This window comes from Kogia breviceps, chromosome 15 (genome assembly GCF_026419965.1).
Source record: "Kogia breviceps isolate mKogBre1 chromosome 15, mKogBre1 haplotype 1, whole genome shotgun sequence".
NCBI lineage: Eukaryota > Metazoa > Chordata > Mammalia > Artiodactyla > Physeteridae > Kogia > Kogia breviceps.
The window spans coordinates 68,877,364-68,903,592 of NC_081324.1; the positions used below are offsets into that span (position 1 = coordinate 68,877,364).

Consider the following 26,229-nt stretch of genomic DNA (forward strand, 5'->3'; position numbering starts at 1 on the left):
TTAGGGTAGGAAGGGAAATGAAAATCTAAAATTTTTGAGCGTCTTCTGTGAGCCTTGAAATGGGCTCTTTACAAGTTCTATCTTATTTAGTACTCCAGAGCACTGTGAGATATTAATATTCCCATTTACAGATGAGGAAACTGAGGCTCAGAGATGTTGCATAACTTGTGTAGTATCACACAGTTTGTCCTTTGAACCCATGCATGCCTGATTCCAGAGTCTGCCCCTATTCTTCTACATCCCTCTGTCTCTTGGGTTGCAGGTGGTTAACCCAGTACCTTGGGTTCGTGGGCACTGAATTGGCAAGGAATACAGAGTGCATGTGGATTTGGACAGTGAAGATGAAAAACTGTATTTCTGGTACTAGCTGTGGGTGCATTTCCCCTTTTCTTAAAACTACATGCCATTAGTCAATCTGCAGTTATATCAGATATTCTCTTTATGTGCATTTAATCATCCCACAAAATATAACCCTTATAAAATACATAAAATAAAGGGAAAACATGCTAGTTGTGAGGAACACGTTTAATTCTGCAAAATAATGTTTAATGGTAGTATCATCAATGTGGTTTTTTGGGTAGTTTAAACTTTCTCTATTTCATGTCTCAAACTGAAAGTCCTTAAAGGTGGTTTGAAAAAATATAAGCAAATTTCCTTCTCTAGCTCCATGTCCCACGAAACTGACTCATCAGGTGCAGTTCTTCTGCAAATATTTGGGTCACAGAGCAAGGGTTAATGACTCCTGTGTGCTAAGTCTGCAGCTGGAAATCATGCTTTGGCAAGAACATGAGTAATTTATATCTTGTAAAAAGAGAAAAGTATTGTCTTATTCCAACCAGAGAGTTTGTTAGCATAACTGTTTGTGTGCATTTTGGTATTCAAATACAGATGTTCCAGAATGTTTCCACTGTGGGAAGCAGCTGCTGCTATTCTAGCACAAAAATCTCAAAGAGATTAATATACAAAGGCAGTGTGAACCTTAGTGGCAAGTGCAGCATCTGCTTGAGGTGGGGCCTGTGTTTCCCTGTAGATAGTGGGTCTTCAGATTCTCCTTAACAGCCTGAAACAATGTTTCAGATCTAAGCTTATTCCACAGGAACAGGAACAAAGACAAGTGATTAATTTGTAATTCACTTAGCTGATAAATATCATCACATGTTATTTGCCCAGCAGCTGTAAAACACTGGACTTCATTTCCTGTGGTAACTGATAGGAATATAGATGTTTGGTTGTAATGACTGATGTTTTTGATGCTGTTACTAGCTTCTGCTTGGTAACAGAGCTCAGCCCAGCCCACCTGAAGTCATAAAACATCCATCCACACCTTAGTGATGCATTTACAGAGAACTTTACAGTTTACTCAGGACATTCACCTGCACTGCTTCATATGATCCCATCCTAACCTTGGAAAGTACATACGCTGTCATTATCAGAACGGTTTACATATAAAGAAAATACAGGTGAAGAAGTGAAATGACTTATCAGGGTTACACAGCCAGGACCTTTGACTCTAAATTCTATTCCATTCTTATACTACATCAAGCTGCCTTTCTAATTTCAGAGGCTATGATGTGTGCTTCATAAACTATATTGACCTTTCTAGAGTTGCTGGTTTCCAGGACACCTGCGTGAAGAGTCCCAGCCTGATAGCGCTGCCTGTAACTGGAAGGTGCCAGGGAAGAGCTCATGCAGTAGTCCTTCCCTCTTTCCTCACAGCCCTAGAGGGGAAATGCCCCAGTACTCCCTTTCCTTGTGTTTGGGAGAGCTTCAGCAAATGAGCTCCTATGTCTCCCTGGCATTTACAGAAATGAAGAACCAGAAGCAGAAGATCCCTGGGCTGAAGTTTAGAGTTGCCACATACCACACGTTTCTAAGAACAGTAATGCCTGGGGTGCTGTTCCTGCCCCAGGCCTTATTAATCTATTCCCTGCAGTGTTCAAGGGCTCATTGCCGCCAACCAGATCTACTATTTGGAATTATCTAGTGAATTATTTATGGTTTACACATTTGACAGAGGCTCATGGCTAAGTTTGAAAACACTCAGTTCCTGGGACCTAGAAATGTCTGTCTGGAAAACCAAGGCTCAGAGAAGTTAAGTTTCTGAAGGTCCCAGGGCTAGTAAACAGCAGTGCAGTTTTGAACCAAGGGTGTCTGATTCTAAGTCACACTAGCTCCGTAGTGAAAGAGCCATGTGTTCTACTTTGAGGGCAACAAAGATTTGCAGGTGGGAGGGTTTGTGGACTGTGTCCTGCTCTCTAGCCTGGCTTGGGCACAGAAGGACCTCAGAGAGTAAGGAGGGGAGGGCCAATTACAGAAGGAAAGGAAAGAGACTGAGTGCCCCGTCCTGCAGCAAAGGAGGAAAGGAGATTGTCGGGTGTGGGGAGGGGAGTTGTGAGTAGTAGAAAGGCCTATGTGCACTGTGCCAACAAGAAGTCTTAACCTCTGATCCTGAAGAGGTTCCCGAAGTAGGAACCCGAGGCCAGTACACGTCCAAGTGGCATGCTCTTGGGTGACATCATTGCTGTGTCTGCCAGAATCACATTGCTACAGGATTGTGATTTTCATGGAATTGTTTCTGCTCTCCACCACTCAGGGAAAAAAAAAAAAAAAAAACACCCCAAAAGTACATTTCTAAGTGTTTATTTCCTCTCTATTTTCCTCAAGCTTTTTGTTGGAACATCTGTGAAATGATAAAAGCATGATACAAAGCAACTTAAAAACTTATATGCAACTTAAAAGCAACTTATATGGAACCTTTTGCAGATACACAGTTTGCAAGCATTGTAAAGGTGGTCAGTGCTATTTTGTGGGCAAAGAAATAGGGTAGCAAATCACTCACAACTATGAAATATTAATAAAAGTGTTCTGAAGTGCACATAGAACACATCTGATAAAGAAATACCCTTACTCCAGGTGGTACGGCCTTCCCTCATTGTTATTCTCTAGCCTGGAGGCCCTGGTGAAGATCACTTGCCTACTTGTGACAGAGTTTACCCTTTGTTCTGCCAGGATCACATATTCATGGTACGAAGAGGGAGCATCATGAAGAAAAGGGCTATGTGGCTCTAGCTGTAGGCACGGTGTGAAGGAAGGGAAGGATAGGCAAGCTGTTGAATGAAAAGAAGTGCGGGAGAGCTCGGTGTAACTTCTCTTTTATGTCTCTGCAAAGGAGTTAGAAACTAAAGACGAGAATCTAAGACTATGCGCTTGGTAAGATTCTAGAACCCGTGTAACATCTCCTGTGTTATTTTTGTTTCCCTTTGGTTCACTATGCCAATATGGAGTCATTTTCATTAAAACCTTTAAGACAAAAAGGGCTCATGTTCTTTTCTTTAGACAAGAACTACTTGAGTGGCAAGCAGTGTGAGGGGACTAGGAAGATAGCATCTTTCTGCACAGAGGCTGGGGTCAGAAGAGAGAGTCTCTAGGCAAGAAAAGCAAAGCTTGAAGAGCAATGTGAGCCTAAAAAGGGGTGGTGAGGCCCCGTGGGGACTACCCCATTCAGAGATGTAGTTGTAACTCCCCTGTTATTTTCCTCTGGGGCTCATCTAATCTAAGCCCTCCACAGTAACCAGCACTGATGAAGTCACATTGAGGTAACAAAGATAAGAGAACAGGACCCTCCAGTGGGTCCTGGGTCACAAAATTATCAATCATCAATCTAAAGATCTCCCTTGCCATTAATGTATCCATTTGCTTTGGGAGAAGACAAGAATTGAGAAATGCCAAGGGTGCAAAGAGCCTAGCATGGATTTCTCCTATCAATTTCCTATGCTATATTACATGTAATAATTAATTTTGATTTTCTTGAACATTTTCTTATGCTGCAGAGGTTAGTAGCTATTAACAGAGATATAATATCACAATATTAGAAATGTCAAGTCCTTAAACTAAGATGAAGGTTATATGGCACACAACCTGTTTCTATGGGATTCGGTATTGAATGTTACTGATTAAATTGCCATTGTCTTTTATTAGGAGCTTGCTGTTTGGATGTGCTCTTTTTTCAGTTCTGCATAGGTCTGCGGACCACGGATAGAAACACCATTAGAAATAGGATTGGACAGTTATGGGAAACTCTCTAACATTTTATCTGCTGAAACAAACCAAAGCCCTTGTCTGATGTGCTTTCTTTTCTCTGCCTTATCCTTTCTCTCTAGGCAGCTTCATCAGCCCTGAGCAGTCTAGGCCACGTGTACACAGCCATTGGAGACTACCCCAATGCACTGGCCAGTCACAAGCAGTGTGTCCTCCTCGCCAAGCAATCCAAAGATGAGCTTTCTGAAGCCCGGGAGCTCGGCAACATGGGAGCTGTGTATATTGCCATGGGTGATTTTGAGAATGCTGTGCAGTGCCATGAGCAGCATCTGAAGATAGCCAAGGACCTGGGCAACAAGCGAGAAGAGGCCCGCGCCTACAGCAATCTGGGCAGTGCCTACCACTACAGGAGGAACTTTGACAAGGCCATGTCTTACCACAACTACGTGCTGGAGCTGGCTCAGGAGTTGGTGGAGAAGGCCATTGAGATGCGGGCCTATGCCGGCCTGGGCCATGCTGCCAGGTGCATGCAGGATTTGGAGAGGGCTAAACAGTACCATGAGCAGCAGCTGGGCATCGCTGAGGATCTCAAGGACCGGGCTGCAGAGGGGCGAGCGTCCTCCAATCTGGGTAAGGACAGGATTGCTTGTGGGACCCAGGGTCAGGGCCAAGGGCTGGAAATAGCTCGAGTAACCCACTATCTTTTACAGGAACCTGTGTGTTTATATTCAAAAGAATCTCCTCATTGTGTGTGTTTTATATTTCCTTCAGATATATTTCCTTGGAGCCTGCCTGCTCTAGATCACAGGATCTTTTCTGTCATCACAGTGCTCTGAGGATTAGAACTCTGAAATACTGGAAAAACAAAACACCCCAACCTTTTAATCTGTCTAGAGAGAAGAGCAACAGATTTATCTAATGAGAGAGAAGGGGGATGAAATGAAGAGGCAAAGCTATGTTTGGTTTAAATGAAAGGGAAGCTTGCTAGGAAGTCATCAATGGAAGGGAATCTGAGAGGATTTTTGTTTAGAGGGAGTTCTTTACTTGGTGACTTTAACCCCAAAGGAAATGTATTTTTTCCCCTCAATGTATGTGTATTCACAAGTGATGTTATTTAAATTTTTCAAAAAAATGTAAAATTATTTTTTGAAAAATTTAAATAGGATAGATTTGCAGTCTCTGTTTTGATAGTACTTGGTTACAGTTAAGATATTTATAGATTTGGGGGAATTTATATGGAATGGTAAGAGGCAATAAGTATTAGTAACTGGCTACTTTTTAGAAGATATTGTTATCTCTTCTTGGTACCCAAACAGATGTTGGTACATAATGAATGAAAGGAACAGATGTATTCAGAAGTATAAGCGGAACTCATCCTTGTGCCTGGAGCCCATGGTTTGTTATGTCCACAGGGACTCAGGGTGGGGAGAGGACAAGGAGACGGTGACCTTATTCGTATTAGTGTATGCTTAGTGGATATTAGTGGCAATGCACTGTAAAAGTCAGTCCCCTTTTCTTTCGTGACCTACAATACCCTATTTCTCTTTATATAATTTTAGCACTACTTCTCCCTCCCCTCTACCTCCGCTTATTGTAACCATATGTTTCGTGAATATGGTTGTTAGAAAAAGTCTGGCACGTCCCTGGAGATGATGCTGAAGATGGTATTGAGATCAGAATGAGAATCTAGAGAGCCTGATAAAAACCATGGAAATAAGTTCTTGGTATGATATATTCATTCAACAGATTTCAAGTATTTATGGAATCATTACTATGTGCTGAATCCTGGAATAATTGCCTTACGTGATAGAGAAGTTTGAAAAAAAAAATCCTTGCCCTCAAAGAGTTTATAATTTAGTTGGGAAAATAAGATTAATACATAGGACAACAGTGTTAATGATGTTGTGTTGCCATGAAATTCTCAGAAGGGAGGCCCTGAGGGCTGGGAATAGTCTGGAAAGCTTCTTGGAGAAGATGATGCCCAGGTGGACCTTGAAGAATAGCTGAGATTTGGTCAGAAATGGGATGGCATTGATGGCAAGGGGTATGTGAAAGACGAATTTGATGCAATAGGTTGGCATATCTGAGGGATAGTGGCATGATTAGCCTTCAGGAATGTGCTAGAGGATGGTAGAAGATTATTATGAAAACTAGGCAAGGAATTGTTAGTGAACAGGAACTCCTGAAGGTTTTGAAATGTAGAAGTGAGAACATTGACTGGATATTTAAGGAAGACAAGTCAAGCAGTGGCACATAGGATAGGTTGGAGGGCTTGAAACCTGGAGTGCAGAAGGCCGTGCATATTGGACAGTTCATATTTTCTCTATCATTTTGTGTCAGAAATCTATCATTTTGATTAGTTGTATTTATTTTCCAAAGACTTCATTCTTTTCATCTAAATTGTTGAATTTATTGGCATAAAGTTATTTATAATACTTACTTATTTTCCTTTTAATGCTTGTAAGATATATAGTGCTATGTCCTCTTTCATTTCTGTTATTGGTAGTTTGTGTTTTGTACCTGTACTAACCCCCTCCCCCTTTTCTGGATCATTCTAGCTAGAGATTTATCAATTTTCTTGATCTTTTTAAAGAGCCAACTTTTGCTTTTGTTAAGTTTTTTCTATTGCTTGTCTATATTTTAATTTCATTTTTCGGGTCTCATTTTTATCATTTTCTTCCTGCCGCTTTCTTTGGGTCCTCTCAAGGTTGAAACTTAGGTCATTGATTTTAGACTTTTTAAATTTCTAATACAAGCATTAAAAAATATAAAATTTCCTCTAAACACTGCTTTAGCTGCATCTAATAATTTTTGATGTATTATGTTTTTACCTTCATTGGGTTTAAAATATTTTCTAAAATTGTTTGTGATTTCCCTTTAACCCCCATGTTGTTTAGAAGTGCTGTTTAATTTAAAACATTTGGGATTTTCCTAGAAACTTTATTGTTATCAAATTCTAGTTTACTTCTATTGCAATCAGAGAACATACTTTGTAGGATTGCAATAGGTGTCTCTACAGATGTTGTTTAGGTCTAGGTAGTTGATGATGTTGTTCAGATCATCTTTGTCTTTTTTGATTTCTTTGTCTATATGTTTTGTCAGTTGCTAAGAAGGAAGTTGTTAAAATCTACAACCGTTAGTGTGGACTTGTCTGTTTTTCCATTTAACTCTGAAACATGGCTTCATGTACTTTGAAGCTTTCTCTTCGGGCAAATATTCATTTATGATCGTTTTTGTCTTTCTGACAGATTGGCCCTTTTATCATTATGAAATGTCCCTTTTTATCATTGGTCATGTCTTTTTTTTCTTGAACTACTTGATCTGATACAAATATATCCACTCCTACCTTCTTATGCTTACTTTTTGTGTTTTCCATTTTTTTTCTGTCTTTACTTTCTATTTCTCGGTGTCTTTAGTTTGTTAACTGCAGATAACATCTAGCTAGGTCTTGCTTCTTTATTGATTTTCACAATTATGGCCTTTTAATTAGAGAATTTCATCATTTAACAGTTAATATGATTATTGGTTTTGTTGGATTTAGGTCTGTTATTTTACTGTTGGTTTTCTGCTTGTCCCATTTATATTTTGTTCTCTGTTCTTCCTTTCCTGCTGTCTATGGGTTAATTTAATCATATAGATTTTATTTTAACTTGTCTGTTTGCTTTTTAGCTCTACCTTTGCATTATTTTTTAATGGTTGCTCCGAGGATGGCATTATATATCCTTAACTTTTCATGGTTTACTTTGAGCTACCATTGTACCACTTCCTGTAAAATATAAGTACATTATGACCTGTAGGTCCACTTACTCCCCACTCCCTGTACTTTATGCTGTAGTTGTCACATTTATTACTACACCTATATTCTTTTTAAACTCCACAGTGCAATGTTAGTTGTTCTATTTTATATTATCATTTTACTTTTTTTTTTTTTTTTTTTTTTTTGCGGTACGCGGGCCTCTCACCGTTGTGGCCTCTCCCGTTGCGGAGCACAGGCTCCGGACGCGCAGGCTCAGCGGCCATGGCTCACGGGCCCAGCCGCTCCGCGGCATGTGGGATCTTCCCGGACCGGGGCACGAACCTGTGTCCCCTGCATCGGCAGGCGGACTCTCAACCACTGCGCCACCAGGGAAGCCCTATATTATCATTTTAAATAATTAAGAGGAAAAATAATGTTTTCTGTTTATCCACTTATTTATTTCTTGTACTTGCATTCACTCTTGAAGATATGAGTTTCCATCTGGTATTATTTCCCTTCAGCCTAAAGAACATCATGTAGCATTTCTTGTAAAGCAGGTCTGCTAGTGATGAATTCTCTTCATTTTGTTTACTTTAAAATGTGTTTATTTCACCTCATTCTTAAAGGATATTTTTTGCTAGATACAGAATTCTAAGTTGGTAGATTTTTTTTTTAATCTTTCAGTGGCTTAAAGTAGTCTTTCAGCTCCCATTATTTCTGATAAGTCAGTGGAATTAATAATCTGTATGGTGTATGCTAATTTTTTCTTGACAGTTCACAAGATTTCTTCTAAATTTGGTTTTCAGCAGTTTAGGATATGCCTAAACGTGGCTTTCTTTGTATTTTTTCCTTCCTATGGTCCTTTGAGCTTTTGAATCAGCACATATATATCTTTGCCTGAATTTAGGGAATTTTTACCTATTATTTTTAAAATATTTCTTTTTGTTCACTCCCTCTCTCGTCTGTTTATAATGTCTCTGCATTACTTTGGGCCTTTTGATTTTGTCCTATATATTGCTGAGGCTCTGTTCATGTTTTTAATTTTTTTTCTCTGTATTCTTCAGATTTGAAAATTTCTGTTAATCTTTCTTCAAGTTCACTAACTCTTCTGTCATCTCCAGTCTTCTGTTAAACCTATCTGGTGATGCAGAGTTTGGGATTCCTCAAGACTACTCTCACTTCTGACATCAACAGCAAGCAAGGGTCACCTTCAGGTTCAGTAACTAGGAGGACTCACAGAATTCACTGAAAGTTATTGTTGTACTTATGGTTATGGTTTATTACAGTGAAAGCATACAGATTAATATCAGCCAAGGGAAGAGGAACATGGGTTAGAGTTCAGGAGAATTGTAAGCAGAAAGCTTCCAGTTGTGTCATGGATGGTGCTAACTCTTCCAAGCAGCAATATGTGACAGTATGCACAGAGACTCCCTTGAGCTTTCTTTTCCAAAGTTTTTATTGGATCTTAGTCACGGAGATATGGTTGACCACTTACATGAGTGACCTTAGTTTCCTGCCCCTCTGGAAGTTGAGCTGAAAGCCCCCACTGTAAATCATACTGTTAGCATCGACTCTCTGGCATGGTCAACACCCTCAGGTAAACAAAGACTCTTAGGCTGGGCATTCTAAGGGCTTCGAGATTATCTCCCAGAGCCAGGGGCAAAGGCTGGACCTCTCTGGGCAAGGTTAATTCTTTACTGCATTGGTGCATGTTAAAATTTAGATAGCTCTAGAATTTCCATTTGGTTCTCTTAATTAACATTTCAGTTTTCCTGATAAGATTTATGTGTTTATTCATTACATGTATATTTTCTTTCAAATAACTGGCCCTAGTTATTACAAAAGCTTATAAAATGTTGTCTGCTAATTCCATGTGGGTCATCTCAAGTTAGACCCTATTGATTGCCTGTTGTTGATGTTGTTGTTATTTTTTAACAGCTTGATTGAGATATAATTCACATAGTATACTATTTATACAATTAAGGTGTGTAATTCAGTGGTTTGTAGTATAGTCATAGAGGTGTACATTGATTGCCTTTTGTTTTGAGTTGTTAGTCACATTTTAATGTACTCTTTGAAAAGGGATTATATCCAACATTGTCAGTGACACTTTATAGAGACTCTGGATTCTGATATATTTCTCTTAATAGTATTGATTTTTATTGTAGTTGTTTTACCAGTTAACTTGACTTAATTCAAGTTCCAAATTCTGTCTTCCCTGTGTTGGGCAGCAGCTGAAATATCTGTTCAGGTCTTTCAGCTTGCTTAGATTTGGCCTTGCACATGCATATTTCATGAGTTAAACAGAGATTTGTGTAGAATTACAAATCCAAGGCTCTCCACTGTGGCTGTCTCTGGGATTTTTCCTTTGGTTCTTCAAGCCAGAAAGACGGTGTGTTTCTACCTGAGTTTTAGCCTCACCACACGGCACTAATGGGGTTTGCCCTCTGGTCCCTGCCCCTGCAAAATGTCCTCTGGCATTTCAAAAATGGGAAACTTACCCAATGCCTTTCCCTTCTGCAAAGAGTCAACTCCAACCTCCCTACAGTTTCTCACTGCTTTTGGTTGCACTCCAGTGTTTTTAGATGAATTCCTCCCCCTGCTTCCTCCATGCTGGCCTCCTGCCCCCTCCATGCCAGCCCTCCTGCCCTGCCCCCTGTCAGACTTTATAGTTGTTATCTGTAGGAGGTGGCTCTGAAAGGAGATACTCCTCCATTACTGGAAGTGGAACTCCTCCTATCCATGTTTAACCCATTGCAATTTGATTTGCACCTTTTGTCCCCTGAAAAAGATCAACAGTGATCTCCAGATGGCTCAGTTGAGAGATCTCTTGACAGTTCTAAATTTCCCTAATCAGTATGCAACATTTGGCAGCCTTTACTAAGTTTTCCTTGAAATTCTCTCCTCCTCTAGTTTCTGTGAAGCACCACTGTTCTGATTTTCTTCTTGGCTGCTCTTTCTGTACCATCTTCATTGGCTTTTCTTATCCTTCTTTTAAAAAAATGAACAATTTTAAACGTTACAAAAATGGTACTTACTTTGGTAAAAATTCTTATGGTATGAAACTGTATAAAGTAGGAAAAGAAGGTCCACCCCGGTCCACCCCCTTGCATACCTTCCCATGTCCCACTCTTCAGAGTTAAGTACTATTAAATTTGGTTAGACTCTTTCCAGACCTTTTTACTATGCACATAAACACATGGTAGTATAATCATATATGTAAATATACACGTGTGTACAGATTGTTCCTTTTTTAAAAACTTGGATCATAATATATGTGCTTTTCTGCCACCTGCTTTTTTTATTCCGCCTTCCCTCTTAGGCTTCCCTCCGTGTCATTATTCAGTTTCCCTACTTTTTTTTTTTTTTTTTTTTGCGGTATGCAGGCCTCTCACTGTTGTGACCTCTCCCGTTGCGGAGCACAGGCTCCGGACGCGCAGGCTCAGCGGCCATGGCTCACGGGCCCAGCCGCTCCGCGGCATGTGGGATCTTCCCGGACCGGGGCACGAACCCGTGTCCCCTGCATCGGCAGGCGGCCTCTCAACCACTGCGCCACCAGGGAAGCCCCCCTACATTATTTTTAATGGCTCTTTTCCATTGTATTGCCACTTGTTAAATGTGGGAGTTCTTGTATTTTGTTCCTTGATTCTTTCCCGTTCTTTCTTTGTATCTCTCTTTATCATTTTTACCACTATACCTTCAACTACTGCTTCAATGTCCATTGTTTCTAAATCTATATTCACCAGCTCTGACCTCCTGCCTGAGATCATTTTCACATTTTCATATGCTTAGTAGGTGCTTCGTTTGATTTTCATGCTGATCAGTCCAAGTTTGTGAGTTCAAATGTGAAATATCTTTTTCCTAAATTAACTGCTTCTCTTAGCTTTCCTTATTCTGTTGATGACAGGCCCATTCTTGTAGTTATCTCTATTAATTCACTATTGCTGCGGTGACAGATTGCCACGAACTTAGTGGCTTCAAATAACACAAATGTTTTCTCTTACAGTTCTGGAGATCAGGAGGCTGAAATCAATTTCACCAAGCTAAGGTCAATGTCAACAAGCCTGGTTTCTTGGCTCTAGGGGAAAATAAGCTTCTAATGGCTGCCTGTATTCCTTGGCTTGTGGCCTCTTCCTCCACCTCCAGAGTGCATCACTCCAATCTCTGCTTCTGAGTCATCACATTGCCTTCTCTTCTGTCCTAACTCCTCTTATATCCCTCTTAAAAAAAAAAAAGACTGTTGTGATTACATCAAGCCCACTTGAGTAATCCAGAATAATCTTCCCAAGATCCACAGTTTAATCACACCTCCAAAATTCCCTTTGTCATGTAAAGTAACATTCCCAGGTTCCTGGGATTAGAATGCAGAGATTGGGGACCGGGGAGCGGGAGGATCATTCAGCCCGTTACACAGTCCTGACTTAGAAATCTAAAGTCATCATTGATTTCTTACCCCATCACCCTTTTTTTTCAGTTGACATTCAGTCTAACAGTTGTCAAGTAAATATTCTCATTAAGGTTTTTTCCTTCCCTTGCTCCTTCCTTGTTGCCCAGTCTGTTGCAGTAACCAACTAGTTGGATTTTCCTTGCTACCATTCCCTCCCTCCCATGTCTCCTCCATCCCACACACCAATAGTAGACTGACCTTCCTAAACTGTGTCTTAAAATGGGGACTATCACGATTTCCATTCTTTAATTCTACTACTCCTCTGTACATACTCTTTACCTAAAACTGTGTTTTTCCGTCTTCCCTAATTTAGCCACACTGGCTGTACTTCTTGCTTTAATATATTTTCTCAAGCTATTTCTTCTACTTAGAAGAACTTCTCTGTCCCTATCTTGCTTATCTAAAGTTTACCCGTCTTTTTAGGATTATCCCAAGTACTATTCACTTTTTTATTTTTTAACTATTCACTTCTTGAAGCCTCTCTTGATAACAAGTTCTTTACCTTGTCTGAGTCCACTTTTAAAACTTCTCTTATTCTATTTCTATTCAATCATAAAATATGGTTATTGGTGTACTTGTATAGTTACCTCCACTGGATTAAAACTAAATAGAAGTATAAACACTATTCTACTCCACAGTCTCTGTATCTCTGAGTATAACCCCTTAGACACAGTGAGGACTCAGTGTTTATATGGTTAGATTGAATGAGTCAAAGCTTATGCCAAGATGTTGTGCCCCAGTGATTGGAAGAACAGTGGTACCTTTGGAAAGAAACAGGAAAGCTGAGAGGAGGAACTTCCCCAAAGTAGTTCTTTATCAAACATGGTAAGTTTGTTTTGTACATGCCCAGTATGTGTTTCTCTCAATGTAACATGAGCAAATAGAATTGGAAACAAGTATTAAGATGGCATCATGCTAATGACATCTATGAGATAAGGGAGGAAAGCCAGTCAGGGAGACTGAGTCAGGATCACAGAGGGTGGAGGTGACCCAGGTAGAGTTCAGGAAGAAGAGAGCTTCAGGATGTGGAAGGATTATCACTTAAATCAGAGAACCCAGGGAGAATGAGATTTGAGTCACTAAGAAGGTTTTTTGACATTAGAAGCTTTCTGTGCACATCTGAGGGGTAGTGGATAGAACTTATGGAGATGGAGAAAAAGAGAAGATAGAGATGTTGAGAAATCTTTATCCTTTGGTGGTCAGCATGTATTAATATTTACTATCAACCTTGTAGATGCTTTAAAATAAAACAAGTAGAAATGATTTAGACTCTTTAGATTTCTTATGAACAACAAAGAATAGCCTAGATGTTTTCTAAGTATGTCTTACTTGTGAAAGTAATGCCAATGTAAATTTTGGCTTGGAAAATGTCCATCTTTTCTTTTATGCTCAAAACAACTGTAGTTGCATGACAGTATTTCTGTAGCCTCTGGTTTTTTGGTAGCCTTCTTTATGGTTCTAATTTAGGCAGTTTGGAGTCAAATCTCAGTTAGGCTGCAAAGTAGGTCACTAGAGTAAAGCCTCAGTTAAAGTGCTCTCGCTCTGATCATCCCAGATCTTCTCATTCACTGGGGAGGCAGGCAGAAATGCCTCTCATTTTACTTTGAGATAAACTGCAGTTAGGAAAATGAGACGGGAGATAATTAGAAGGATGGCCTCTTCCTTCCTCCCTCCCTCCCTTCCTTCCTCCCTTCCTCCCTCCCTCTCTCCCTCGTTTCTTTCCTACATGCTCTCTTGCACTCTCTCTCACTTTCTTTCTCCCCCTCTTTCCCTTTCTTCCTCCCTCCCTCCTTCTCTTCCTTTTCTTTCTTTCTCTTTCTGGATGATGGTGACCACTTAGATTGCCACCATGCCCCTGGAATACATACAAAAGTGAACACATTTTAGGAGCCACTTCCCAGGTACAGCAGTGTAATACCGGTGGTTCTGTTTCTAGTATTCGGTCAAACATGAGAGATGGAAAGTTTTTCCCACCAAGGCCTAGGGTGAAATATCTAATCATCTATCTATGGAAAATAATTCAAAATTTTAAAATATCTGTACCTTTTTAGTCAAAAAGATATTTGCTATCTACAGAGTAGCTTTTTTGGGAAAGAAAGGGAAATGGGACCAGTGTTTTTTTTACTTATTTTATTTTATATTGGAGTATAGTTGATTAACAATGTTGTGTTAGTTTCAGGTGTACAGCAAAGTGATTCAGTTATACATATTCATGTATCTATTCTTTTTCAAGTTCTTTTCCCATTTAGTTTATTACAAAATATTTAGCAGAGTTCCCTGTTCTGTACAGTAGGTCCTTGTTGGTTATGTATTTTAAATATAGCAGTGTGGGACTAGTGTTCATTAATTCATTTGTTCACTTAATCATTCATTTGCTCAACAAATACTTATTGAACATTAGTTATGTGATAGGCACTGTGCTATATTTTATGAATAAAACTGACATAGTTCCCATCCCCATGGAGCTTATGGTTTTTCATTTAACAAGCATATATTGAGACCTGCTCTGTGTCACATATTTATATTAATTTTCATATTTAATCATCTCTACAAAGAAAAACCTATGAGGTCAAGAGTATTAATTAATTTTACATATGAGAAAATCACAGCCCAGGTAGCTTAAAAAAATCTTGACCCATTTAATTTCAAAAGACCTGTAGCATAAAAGATGTATTAAGATCTCATAAAATGATGCTTGGCTTTTTTTTTTTTTTTTTTGCATGTTTTCAAACCAACCTGGTAGTTATGTGTTGAAGTAAACGTTTGGTAGCAACTCTGGTGGGTATACATCATTCCTCTTATTTATAGTGCAGCAAAGTGATAGTCAACAGAAATGGTGACTCTCAGCTGTTCTAATTCTAGGATTTAAGAAATATCACCTAAGTAACTTTTATAAAAATTATATTTAAAAATTAAATTCTGGCAATCTAAATCAGAAAAATTTGAATTCCCAAGGAAAGGTGGAACAATATTACATGTTGTATACATAACAAACATACATTGCACCTTAATTATATAGTATTCCTGATTACATTTTATGAATTAAATATTCAATAAATACTGTGAACACATGTAAAACACAGTATCCTGAAAAAATCTTATAATAAATTTCTTTTGTAAGAGAAAAATATTCTATAATATGACAATCACTCTCTTTTACCTGTTTTTCACATATCAATTTTTATATGTTGGGTTTTCTTTTTATATGTTGGGTTTTCTTTAGGTGGAGAGAGGTCTAGCTTTACGAGTAAAATGTTAATAATAATTGTAGGTAGTATTTAATTTACACTAATTGGGTGTTTTTCTTTGAAAATCCACAGTATGATTATGGAACCATGTTCAGAATAACCATTCAAGATGTTGAAGAGTCCATGAGACCTCACATAGAAATTCTTGCTTCAGCAATGCAGTTCCATTATATTTGTGTCTTACAGTACTTGTTTGCCTTTCTAATAGCAAACAAGTATGTTATGAGTTAAATTATTATTATTCCTTTTCACTGACAAGGATCCAGAGATTAACAAATGTCTGTAACTCACCCAGGGTTGTAGAGGCAGAGTTGAGGCTAGACTTCAGGTCTCTGATTCCATGTTCACAGATCCTGCCATGAGGAAACATTCCCACTAGAATGGTAGATTCCAGTGGGAGCCGTGCTGAGATTACTCAGCCTAGGGCTAAAAGCCAAAGATGTTTCTTCTGTACCCACCCCCACCCCCCATATACAGGAAGATGAGAAAGCAGAAACACCACTGGAAGGGCTCTAGGCCACCTTGCAACAGTGGTCCCTGCTTGTGCCCATGTACAAGACAGCCAGTGCTCCCAGAGAAGTACAGGCCCTGTCAAGATGTAACAGCCCTTTCTCTTCTTCTCCTAGAGAATCTACTTTCTGTTGATTACTTGCACTGAGCTAGATACTGTGCATACATTATTTCATTTCATCCCCATTACAAACCTTTGTGGTAGGCACAGAAGTAAAGGTACTGGCCCAGAGTCATACAGTTTATAAGCAGCAGAGGCAAGATCCAAACCCTGGTCTGTGTGCTCTCTTCTGCGACAGCCCACAAGCCCCCTCTGAATCCCACATATTTATTGAACTGTTAGTTCTTCTGCTTGAGAAGCATAGACGAGACTACACAGATTGTCAAAGTCTAATAATGTCCACAATACAGAAAGCCAAACCACACACCTCTGCTTTTCTTTCAAAGCAGTTCCTGTTCGGGTCATGAAAAGGGGAAAAATGTGTCCCAGAGCTTGAAACAGATTTTTCTAGACATCTAAAAGAAAGTAACAAGAATGTACTTTCCCTGTTTGAAAGGAGAAATGAAAAATGGAGAGCATCAACCAAAGCAGGAGATTTTTCTGATCAAGCACCAGAGGACTCACAGAAAATGACTCAGACCCTCATTACGGTTGTGACATGCACATCCTGTGCTATGCCCCACACCTATCAGTACCTAATAAATATTAATAATATTTATTCTCTCCTTTAGGTCAAGATTTGTCACCCTGCTTGTCTAGACATTGCTATTTAAAAGGAGCTATGATTTGCTTACAGATACAGCACGTCTGTAAACATGTGAGCAGCGGCAGACGGAGCAGTAAATCTGGTCAGAGCTGCACTTTGGATGGTGGCAGGAGAGGCTGCAAAACTGTTGTTGGAATAATGAAGTGGATGCTTACTGCCAGGTCCCAGAGTTCTGTCTCCAGCAGGCAGAGTCTAGCAGTAAATTAGCTTATGTTTCAGCTTGGCAGTTGGCACTTGGTTCATTTGTAGATGCTAATTATAATCTGATGTTATCAGCAGTAGGTAATTGAAATGGGCTTGATGAATTACTTAATTTCTTTTAATAGCTGAGTCTTCAAGAACTGAATAAAGAAGATAAGGTGATCAGGAGGAAAATACAACAGCTCTGTCTTTCTAATTAGTGCTTGGAGGTTTTTTCTTCTTTACACAAATGATTATGAACATGTGAGGCTGAATAGGTGTATGAGTCAAAAGGCCCCCACGGGGGCATTTCCCATTAGGCAGCCCAGTTCTGAGCATTGATAACACTTCTGTTAGGATTTCAGAAGGGAACATTTGAGGGATCACTTTGGAGAATGTTGATTTCCAAACACCATTCCGTTTTCCCAGACTTAGGTGGGCCTTCTGGGGGTGTTGCCACCTTGGCATTCACTCTACCTTCAGCCCTTCTTGTGTGGCTGTTTCCTGTGAGCAGTGCTGCCTGGCACCATGCAGTGAGCAGGGGAGCCTCACGATGATGTTAGTCTTTGTCTGCTGCCACCCATACCTGGCACTGGCACCTCCCACACCTGCCCGTCCCTAAGTCTTTCCATCTGTAGCAGCTCCTGTGTAGCCATTTGCTTTGCCAACAATGGCGGGTGCAGATATGACCCTGGGTCCTGCCATCTGTGCTGGACACTTCATATGGGACCTATGCCACGTGACTGCAATGAGCTTTGGTGGGGGGGGGTCTTTCTTCTGGAATCATTTGGCTGTGCTTTTAGTCTCATGTTCATTCTTTAAGGAAACCATCTGTTTTGAGGTGACTCTAGAGGAATTTACTTTTGACTAATTTTTTTAGAAAATCAAATAACAGTGGAAAAAATAGAACATTAGAACCAGGTCTCTTAACATTCACATCACCTCTGTTGTTCTTCTTCATGGTGAGTTCTGTTTAAAGACAGCTTATTTTTACAGGTGATGATTCCAGGTCTCTAAGCCACGAATACAGTATTGGCAGTAAATGTCTCTGATGGTAAATTCATTGCAGGGATTCTGATAATGTTCTACTTCTTGATCTGGGTGGTAGTTACATGGCTGTGCTCACTTTTGAAAATTCGTTGAATTGTATGCTTAAAATTTTATACCTTTCTGACTATATATTATACTTTAATTAAAGGTTTACTTTTAAAAACACATTGCATTCTGGGGGCGGAGTAGAATTGGAATGGTATGCCTTTCTTGATCCTATCCGTGCCCATGGCTTTCACCACCATACACCAATTCCCCAAACCCAGACCTTACTTCTATCTGAGATGTCTTTCTATTCCTGCTTCCTAGACAGCTCCATCTGCTCCAAAGAGACCTCTCTCTAAGTCTGTGATTTCATGTTGTGTATTCCCTATTTCTGAGAATGGCAGCACAAACTCAGTGCCCCACCTAGAAATCTCAAAGTTAGCCTGGGACCCCTGCCTCCTTCCCTCGTAGCCCAGATCTAGTTGGTCAAAAGTCCTGAGAATTCTGCCTCTCCAAACAAGTTCTGTTGTATCTGCCAGGCTGTGTTTTCAGCCTTCCATCAACTCTTGCCTGGATCATTGCAACAGATCCCGCCATACTGGTCTCCCAGCTTCTCCTTGAATTCATTTTCCACATGGCTTCCAAGGTAACCTTCTCAAAACCCCAAGTGCTCAATCTTACCGATGCTCAATCATTTATATGCTTAAAACCCTGCAGAGGTTGCCCATTACCTTCAGGATGAAGTCCAAAATCCTTGGCCTGGTGTGAGACAATAGAAAATATGTATATTGGTCTCTGCCCCCAGTTCCTGGCACAGAGCGCCTAAAACCCTTGTAATTTCCTAAGGCATAAGGGCACTAAGAGCATCTTTTGTTCTAATGAGGCAACTCTGGGTGGGCTCCTATGTGGGAGCAGAAAGACCAAGCCATGATGAGAAGCTTGGAATTTTCAGTCCTGCCCTCCCATCCTCCAGAGATAGGAGAGGGGCTGGAAATGGAGTAAATAATTGATCATGCCTCCATGAAGAAGCCTATAAAATCCCAATAGTAGGGGGTTCAGAGAGCTTTCAAGTTGGGGAACACATCCACACCAGAAGCGTGATGCGCCCCAACGCCACAGAGACTCCTATGGAAAAGCTCCTGCACTCAGGATCCTCCCAAGCCTCTCCCTATGTATCTTTTCATCTGGCTGTTCATCTGTATCCTTTATCATGTCCTTTAATAAACTGGTATTTGTAAATAACTATTTCCCTGAGTTCTGTGAGCTGCTCTAGCAAGTTAATCAAACCTGAGGAGGAGATTGTGGGAACCTCCAGTCTGTGGCCAGTTGGTCAGAAGCACAGAGCTTGGGACTGGCATCTGAAGTAGGGGTGAGGGGCTGGTCTTATGAGACTGAGCCCGTACCTGTGGGATCTGATGCCAGCTCTGGGTAGACAGGGTCAGAATTGAGTCGAATTGTAGGACATCCAGCTGGTGTCTGAGACTCTCTTGTTGTTGTGGGGAAACCCCCCCTCCCATCATACTTGGTAACCAGAAGTGTTGGAAGTGAAGTGTTCTGTGTGAGTAGTAAAGGAGTCTCAGAGGGGGGACACAGTAGGGAGGAACTAGGTTTTTCCCTACACAGGATGGAAAAAACTGAGGTTTTCCGTTTACACCTGGCATATATATTTTTCAACAACGCTGAACATTCAAAAAGTGTTTATTGAGCGCCTACTATGTGTCAAATACTATTGCCAGTGACTGTGTGGTAGACAAACTTAAGTGCTTAAAGGAGAAGAAGTACTTAGCGATTTCAGAAATTATCACATTGGGTGTAATTTTAATTGAGGTGGGGGTGTCAGAAAACTTCTCTAAGGAACTGGTCCCAATTTATGTTACTAACGCCATTTTCTGCCCCCTCACCCCTTACTCTCACTGTTCTCCAAACCTTTACGCTCTTTCACTCCTCCATGCCTTTTCTCATGCCATTTCTTCTGCTCTGAGTAATCTTTCTCCTTCTGTCAAGCCTTTGAAGTCTTGCTTATTTGTCAATACTTCAGTCAAATGTCACAGTACTCTTAAGCCTCTCAGGCTCTTCCAGGAAATTTAGTGTTCATCTGTGTTCCCTAACATTTTGTATATGGGACTTATTAAATATCATAATTGTTTACCAACTAGATCATAAATGCCAAGAATGGACAGGATATGTTTCTTTGCTTTTTTGTGGCCTTATTTCCTAGTGGCTGATAAGTGGCCACGCCATACATGTATCTTGAGTAGACGAAGGGCGACAAGAGCCAAGCCCTGTGGGAAATGCCAGGAGCTAACAACTGGAGTTTCATGGAAAAACGATGTATATGGAAGCTGGAATGTGAGTCCTAAAGGCTTTTAAATGAACCAAAAATGTAATCAGCTTGAGAAATGGTTAAAGCAGAAGGTGGTGATTAGGTTTTATGACACCATTTTAATTTTTCTCCTTACAGCTAGTAGGGATACTGAATTGAGCAGATAGTTCTTTCTTTTACATAGTTCTTTGCCCTGTAGCTAAATGAGGCAGTCTGAGTAGCAGGCAAACTAAATAATATATTAACCTTTTTGGATCTTTATCTAAGAAGTTTACAAAGCGTGGCTAGAATGAGGCCTTTTGTGCAGGTTTGAAGAACTGTAATATTTATTACTTCTGGACAAGAAAATCCCTAAGATATCACACTCTCTCTTCTTTTAAGTGCATAAACTTAGCAGTTTTTTGTCCTCTGCCTTTGTTATCTAGTCTTAGGAAACTGATACTAGTTCCACTTTTTACGTATTTAAATTACAGTTTCCCTAGAGAATATATAAAAGGCCTTTGTGATCTCTCCAACACACCTTTGAAGTGGCATAAAAGTCATGATAATAATAAAAGTCATTTCACTTTTTGGAATGCCTCCAGTGTGCTAACACTATACTTGGGGTAGCTTCCTCTGCAGTTTCACTGTTTCATTTAAAAATTCAGAAAGATTGAGCTTATTATTCCCATTTAGAAATAAAAAACCTAAAGAACAGAGAGGTTAACTTGTCAAAGGTTCCACAGCAAGTGTGTGGGGTTTGAGCCCAGAGCTCTCTGGATCTAAAGTCTGTGTTCTTATACTATGTCATGCTGCCTGCCTCTCTAAAGAGAGTGGCTACAATCCTTTAGGAAAGAGCTGAAGCTCTTGCATTTTGAAGTGGCTAGGACAGTTTGACATTGTAACTGGAAAAAAACTGGATATGAGCATTTTTCACAGCTTCTTTTTTTTAAAAATTAATTTAATGGCTGCGTTGGGTCATTGTTGCTGCACGCAGGCCTTCTCTAGTTGTGGCGAGCAGGGGCTACTCTTCGTTGCGGTGCGCAGGCTTCTCATTGCGGTGACTTCTCTTGTTGTGGAGCATGGCCCCCAGGCGCGGGTGCTTCAGTAGTTGTGGTGCACGGGCTCCCTAGTTGTGGCTCGTGGACTCTAGAGCGCAGGCTCGGTAGTTGTGGAGCACAGGCTTAGTTGCTCCACGGCATGTGGGATCTTCCTGACCAGGGATTGAACTTGTGTCCCCTGCATTGGCAGGCGGATTCTTAACCACTGCGCAACCAGGAAAGTCCACTCACAGCTTCTTTTCATACTCATTCACTCATCCCGACTTCATGCTGGGCGCACACAGGCACACCTTCAGACCGATGCCAGGCAGACATGTGGCTGCTCGTAGACCACAACTTGAACTCACCCCTCTTTCCCAGCATGAAATACACAAGAGGCTCAAATGTTTAAGACTCTCTTCAGCATAATTAGTAATTTCATGGTGCCTTCAAAAAGTAGCTTTCATCGAGAACAATTTTCAGCATGTTGTTCCAGAAATTCTTCTTAAGGCTGTCTCTGACACAGCAGAAAATGCATTTGTTGAATTGGATTAAAGCCTAAATGCGACTTTTTAGTTGGTATTGCTGACTCAGCCTGTCCCCACTTGACTTTCAAACAGCTTTGTTAGCTCCTGAATACAGACAGGCTCTCAGTTTTCAAGGGATTTCAAAAAGTGGTCTTTTCTGCCCTCCTCTGAAGAGTTAAGTTACTCTGGGAAGCAAACACTTTCATTTTCAAGTAAAAATTGCATTGGTGCCATTTAGAATGTTTCCAAGAGCAATTAAAAAGTGAAGTAAATGCTTTGTTGTTATGTGTCCAATGTGCTTGTAAAGCAAGCCCTCATCAGAACAGCCCCAGTGGCAAAAGAGTAACAGATTTGTGTTCCTGAGCCAGAATGTCAGAGTTGGCCACTTATTTGAAACAACAGCAATTCTGTAATTGAGTTTCCCTGATTCAAAAGGAAGGTCCTATCAAATCCATTATTTAATATCGAATAAGACAAAGACAGCTTATAACATGGCCCAGCTGTTGGAGTGCTCTGGAGGGAGATATAATATGCTCTGTGACTCAGTAAGCAGAAGGTAATGGACTAAAAGTTATCAAGCCCTTCACAACAAGGAGATCTGGAGTTTAACCAGAAATTTCAGACTGTCAACCTTAACAAAACAGATGGTATTCTCCAGTTCGTGGCACCATCCGGTGAGCTGGCATGTCTGCCTTGACAACTCCTGGTACTTCTTAAATGCCTGATGGAGAAAGACATTCTCTTTGTCATGAGTGAAGAACTCATATTACTTTGTGTGTGACAAAGTGAATAAGAAGCACCTATGCGCTAAATCTTTTGGTGAACACTGTTATGATCTTTCTCCTCTACTCCCTTCTGTCCTTCAGGGCTATGACGTTCTGCATAAGAATCCTGTCGGACTGTTCTTTTTCTTTATCCTGGTGACATATAAACCACTCAGCTCATAAGCTGATTTCTCTCCATTTTGATCACTAAGAAGCCCCACTCACAAATGGCTCCCCTTCACTGCCACTGTTATGGCTTTTACAGTGTTGTATAGCTAGGGTGACTATAGAATTTATCACTGGGACAGTCCCAAGCACCAGCAGGATATAGGATATAGAGTCACCCTATATCTGGTGTACTTGTAAAGAGCCTTACTGCTGAAATCAGTAAGGCCTGGCTTGAGATGCCATCTATGCCACTTACTGGCTTTGTGACCTTGGACAAGGTGCTTAGTTGCTCTCTGCCTCAGTTTCTTCATCTGTGAAGTGGGCATAATTATAGCACCAATCTCCCAAGATGGCTGTGAGGATTGAGTGAGTTAATATGTGTAAAGCCCTTAGAACAATGCCTTACACATAGTAAACACTCAAAAATGTTTTCATCCTTTTCATCATCATAGTTTTATATCATGTATGGGAAGATGCTAAGAGAAGGTGAAAATGCTACTGAAATATGTAGCATTTCTTACCCTTCAGAATGTTCTGATCTATTGAAAGTTAAAGGTGGTTATCTGGGGCCAGCAATACATGTTGTTATAAATAACAACATCTCTTCATCTCTTTTTTCTCCCAGCTTTATTGAGATATAACTGATATTTAACATTGTGTAGGTTTAAGTTGTACAGTGTAATTATTTGATACACATATATATTGCAAAATGTTTTACCACAATAAGGTTAGTTAACACACCCTCCGCCTCTCATAATTACCATTTTGTTGTTGTTGTAATGAGATCATTAAAGCCCTACTCTCATAGCAAGTTTCAAGTATACAATACAGTATTTAACTTTAGTCATCATGCCATGCATTAGATCCCCTGAACTTATTCATCTTATAACTTAAAGTTATATACCCTTTGACCAACATCTCCCCATGTCCCCTACTTTTCAGCCACTGGTAGCCATCAGTATGCTGTTTCTGTGAGTCTCAGTGTTTAGACTGTACCTGTTAGTGAGATTATATAGTATTTGTCTTTTTCTGTATGACATTTCACTTGGCATAATGCCCTCATGGTCCATCCATGTTGTCACAATGGCAGGATTTCCTTCTCTTAATAACTGAGTAACATTCCATTGTATGTATGTAAAACACAGTTTTAAAATCCATTTATCCACTGGTGGACACTTAGGTTGTTTCCATGTCTTGGCTATTGTAATGCTGCAATGAACATGGGAGTAGATATCTCTCTGAGATAGTGATTTCATCTTCAGATAAATACCCAGAAGTGGGATTGCTGCATTATACAGTAGCTCTACTTCTAATTTTTGAGGAACCTCCATATGTTTTCCATAGTACCTGCACCAATTTGCCTTCCTACCAACAGTGCAGCAGGGTTCACTTTTCTCCTCATCCTCACCAACATTTGTTATCTCTTGTTTTTTTTGATGATAGCCATTCTAACTAAGTTGTGAAATGATATCTCATTGTGGTTTTGATTTGCATTTACCTGATGATTAGTGATGTTGAACACCTTTTCATATACTTGTTGGCCATTTAATTGTCATCTTTGGAAAAATGTCCATTCAAATCCTCTTGATTATTATTATTATTTTATAAGTTTATTTATCTTATTTATTTATTTTTGGCTGTGTTGGGTCTTTGTTGCTGCTCATGGGCCCTCTCCAGCTGCAGCGAGTGGGGGCAACTCCTTGCCATGGTGCATGGGCCTCTCACCACATTGGCCTCCCCTGTTGCAGAGCATGGGCTCCAGGTGTGCAGGCTTCAGCAATTGTAGCACAGAGGCTCAGCAGCTGCGGCTCATAGGCTCCAACGTGCAGGCTCAGCAGCCGTGGTGCACAGGCCCAGCTGCTCCGCGGCATGTGGGATCCTCCCAGACCAGGGCTTGAACCTGTGACCCCTGCATTGGCAGGCGGGCCCTCAACCACTGCGCCACCAGGGAAGCCCTCTTGATTATTTTTTAATCAGATTGTTTCTTTGCTATTGAATTATATGAGTTACTTATATATTTTGCATATTAACCTCTTGTCAGATATATGGTTTGCAGATATTTTCTCTCATTCCTTAGGTTGCCTTTTCATTTTGTTAATTATTTCATTTGCTGTGTATAAGCTTTTCAGGTTGAGGTAGTACCACTTGTTGGCTTTTGCTTTTCTTGTTTATGCTTTTGGTGTCATATCCAAGAAATCATTGCCAAGACTGATGTCAAGGAGCTTTTTCTCTATGTTTTCTTCTAGGAGTTTTATGGTTTCAGATCTTAGGTTTAAATCCTTAATCCCTTTCCACTTAATTTGTTGTGAATAGTGTAAGATAGCAGTCCAATTTTATTCTTCTGAGTGCAGATATCCAGTTTTCCCAGCACCATTTATTGAAGAGACTGTCATTATTTCCCCATTGAGTTTTCTCGGTTTCCTTGTCAAATATTAGTTGACCATATATGTGTGGGTTTAATCTGTGGCTCTTGATTTTGTTCTGTTGGTGTATATGTCTGCTTTTTATGCCAGTACCGTACTGTTTTGATTACTATAGCTTTGTAATATAGTTTGCACCCAGACCATGTGGTGCCTCCAGCTTTGTTCTTTCTCAAAATTTCTTTGCTATTTGGGTTTTTTTGGTGTGTGTGTGGTTCCATATGAATTTTAGGGTTGTTTTTTCTATTTCTGTGAAGAATGCCATTTGAATTTTGATAGGGATTACATTGACTCTATAGATGGCTTTGGGTAGTATGGACATTTTAACAATATTAATTCTTCCAGTCCATGAGCATGTGATATCTTTCCATTTATTTGTGTTTTCTTTGATTTATTTCATCAGTGTCTCACGGTTTTTGTTCATAGTAACTGCTTAAAATCCTTTGTATTTCTGTCATATAAGTTAGGATGTCTCCTTTTTATTTACAGTTTTATTTATTTGGATCTGCTCCCTTTTTTTTTCCTTGATAAATCTAGCTAAATGTTTGTCAATTTTCTTTATATTTTCAGAAAACCAACTATTAGTTTCACTGATCTTTTCTGTTGTTTTTCTATCGTCTATTTATTTTTACTCTGATCTTTGCTATCTCCTTCCTTCTTCACTTTGGGCTTAGTTTGTTCTTGTTGTTCTAGTTCCTTGAGGTGTAAAGTTAGCTTGTATATTTGAGATCTCTTTTCTTAATGTGGGTGCTTATCACTATAAACTTCCCTCTTAGAACTGCTTTTGCCGTGTTCTGTAGGTTTTGGTATGTTGTGTTTGCATTTTCATTTGTTTCAATATATTTTTTGATTTCTCTTTTATTTTCCTCTTTGACCAATTGGTTTGTCAGGAGTGTGTTTTTTAATTTCTACATATTTGTGTATTTTCTAGTTTTCCTCCTGTTATTGATTTCTAATTTCTTACTGTTGTGGTCAGAAAAGGTTCTTGGTATAATTTCAGTCTTTTAAAATTTGCTGAGCCTTTTTTTGTGACCTAACACATGATCT

The 26,229-nt window shown here is 39.9% G+C and overlaps 1 protein-coding gene across 4 annotated transcripts in view; it reads left to right on the top strand.

The window, feature by feature from the left end:
- Positions 1-26,229, top strand: part of TTC28 (tetratricopeptide repeat domain 28) — a 573,809-nt gene that overhangs the window by 404,584 nt on the left and 142,996 nt on the right. For all 4 annotated transcript variants that reach the window (XM_059040205.2, XM_059040206.2, XM_059040207.2 and 1 more), the window contains one exon: positions 4,161-4,668. In XM_059040205.2, the coding sequence (XP_058896188.1) occupies positions 4,161-4,668 (508 nt within the window). The remainder of the gene's footprint in view (positions 1-4,160; positions 4,669-26,229) is intronic.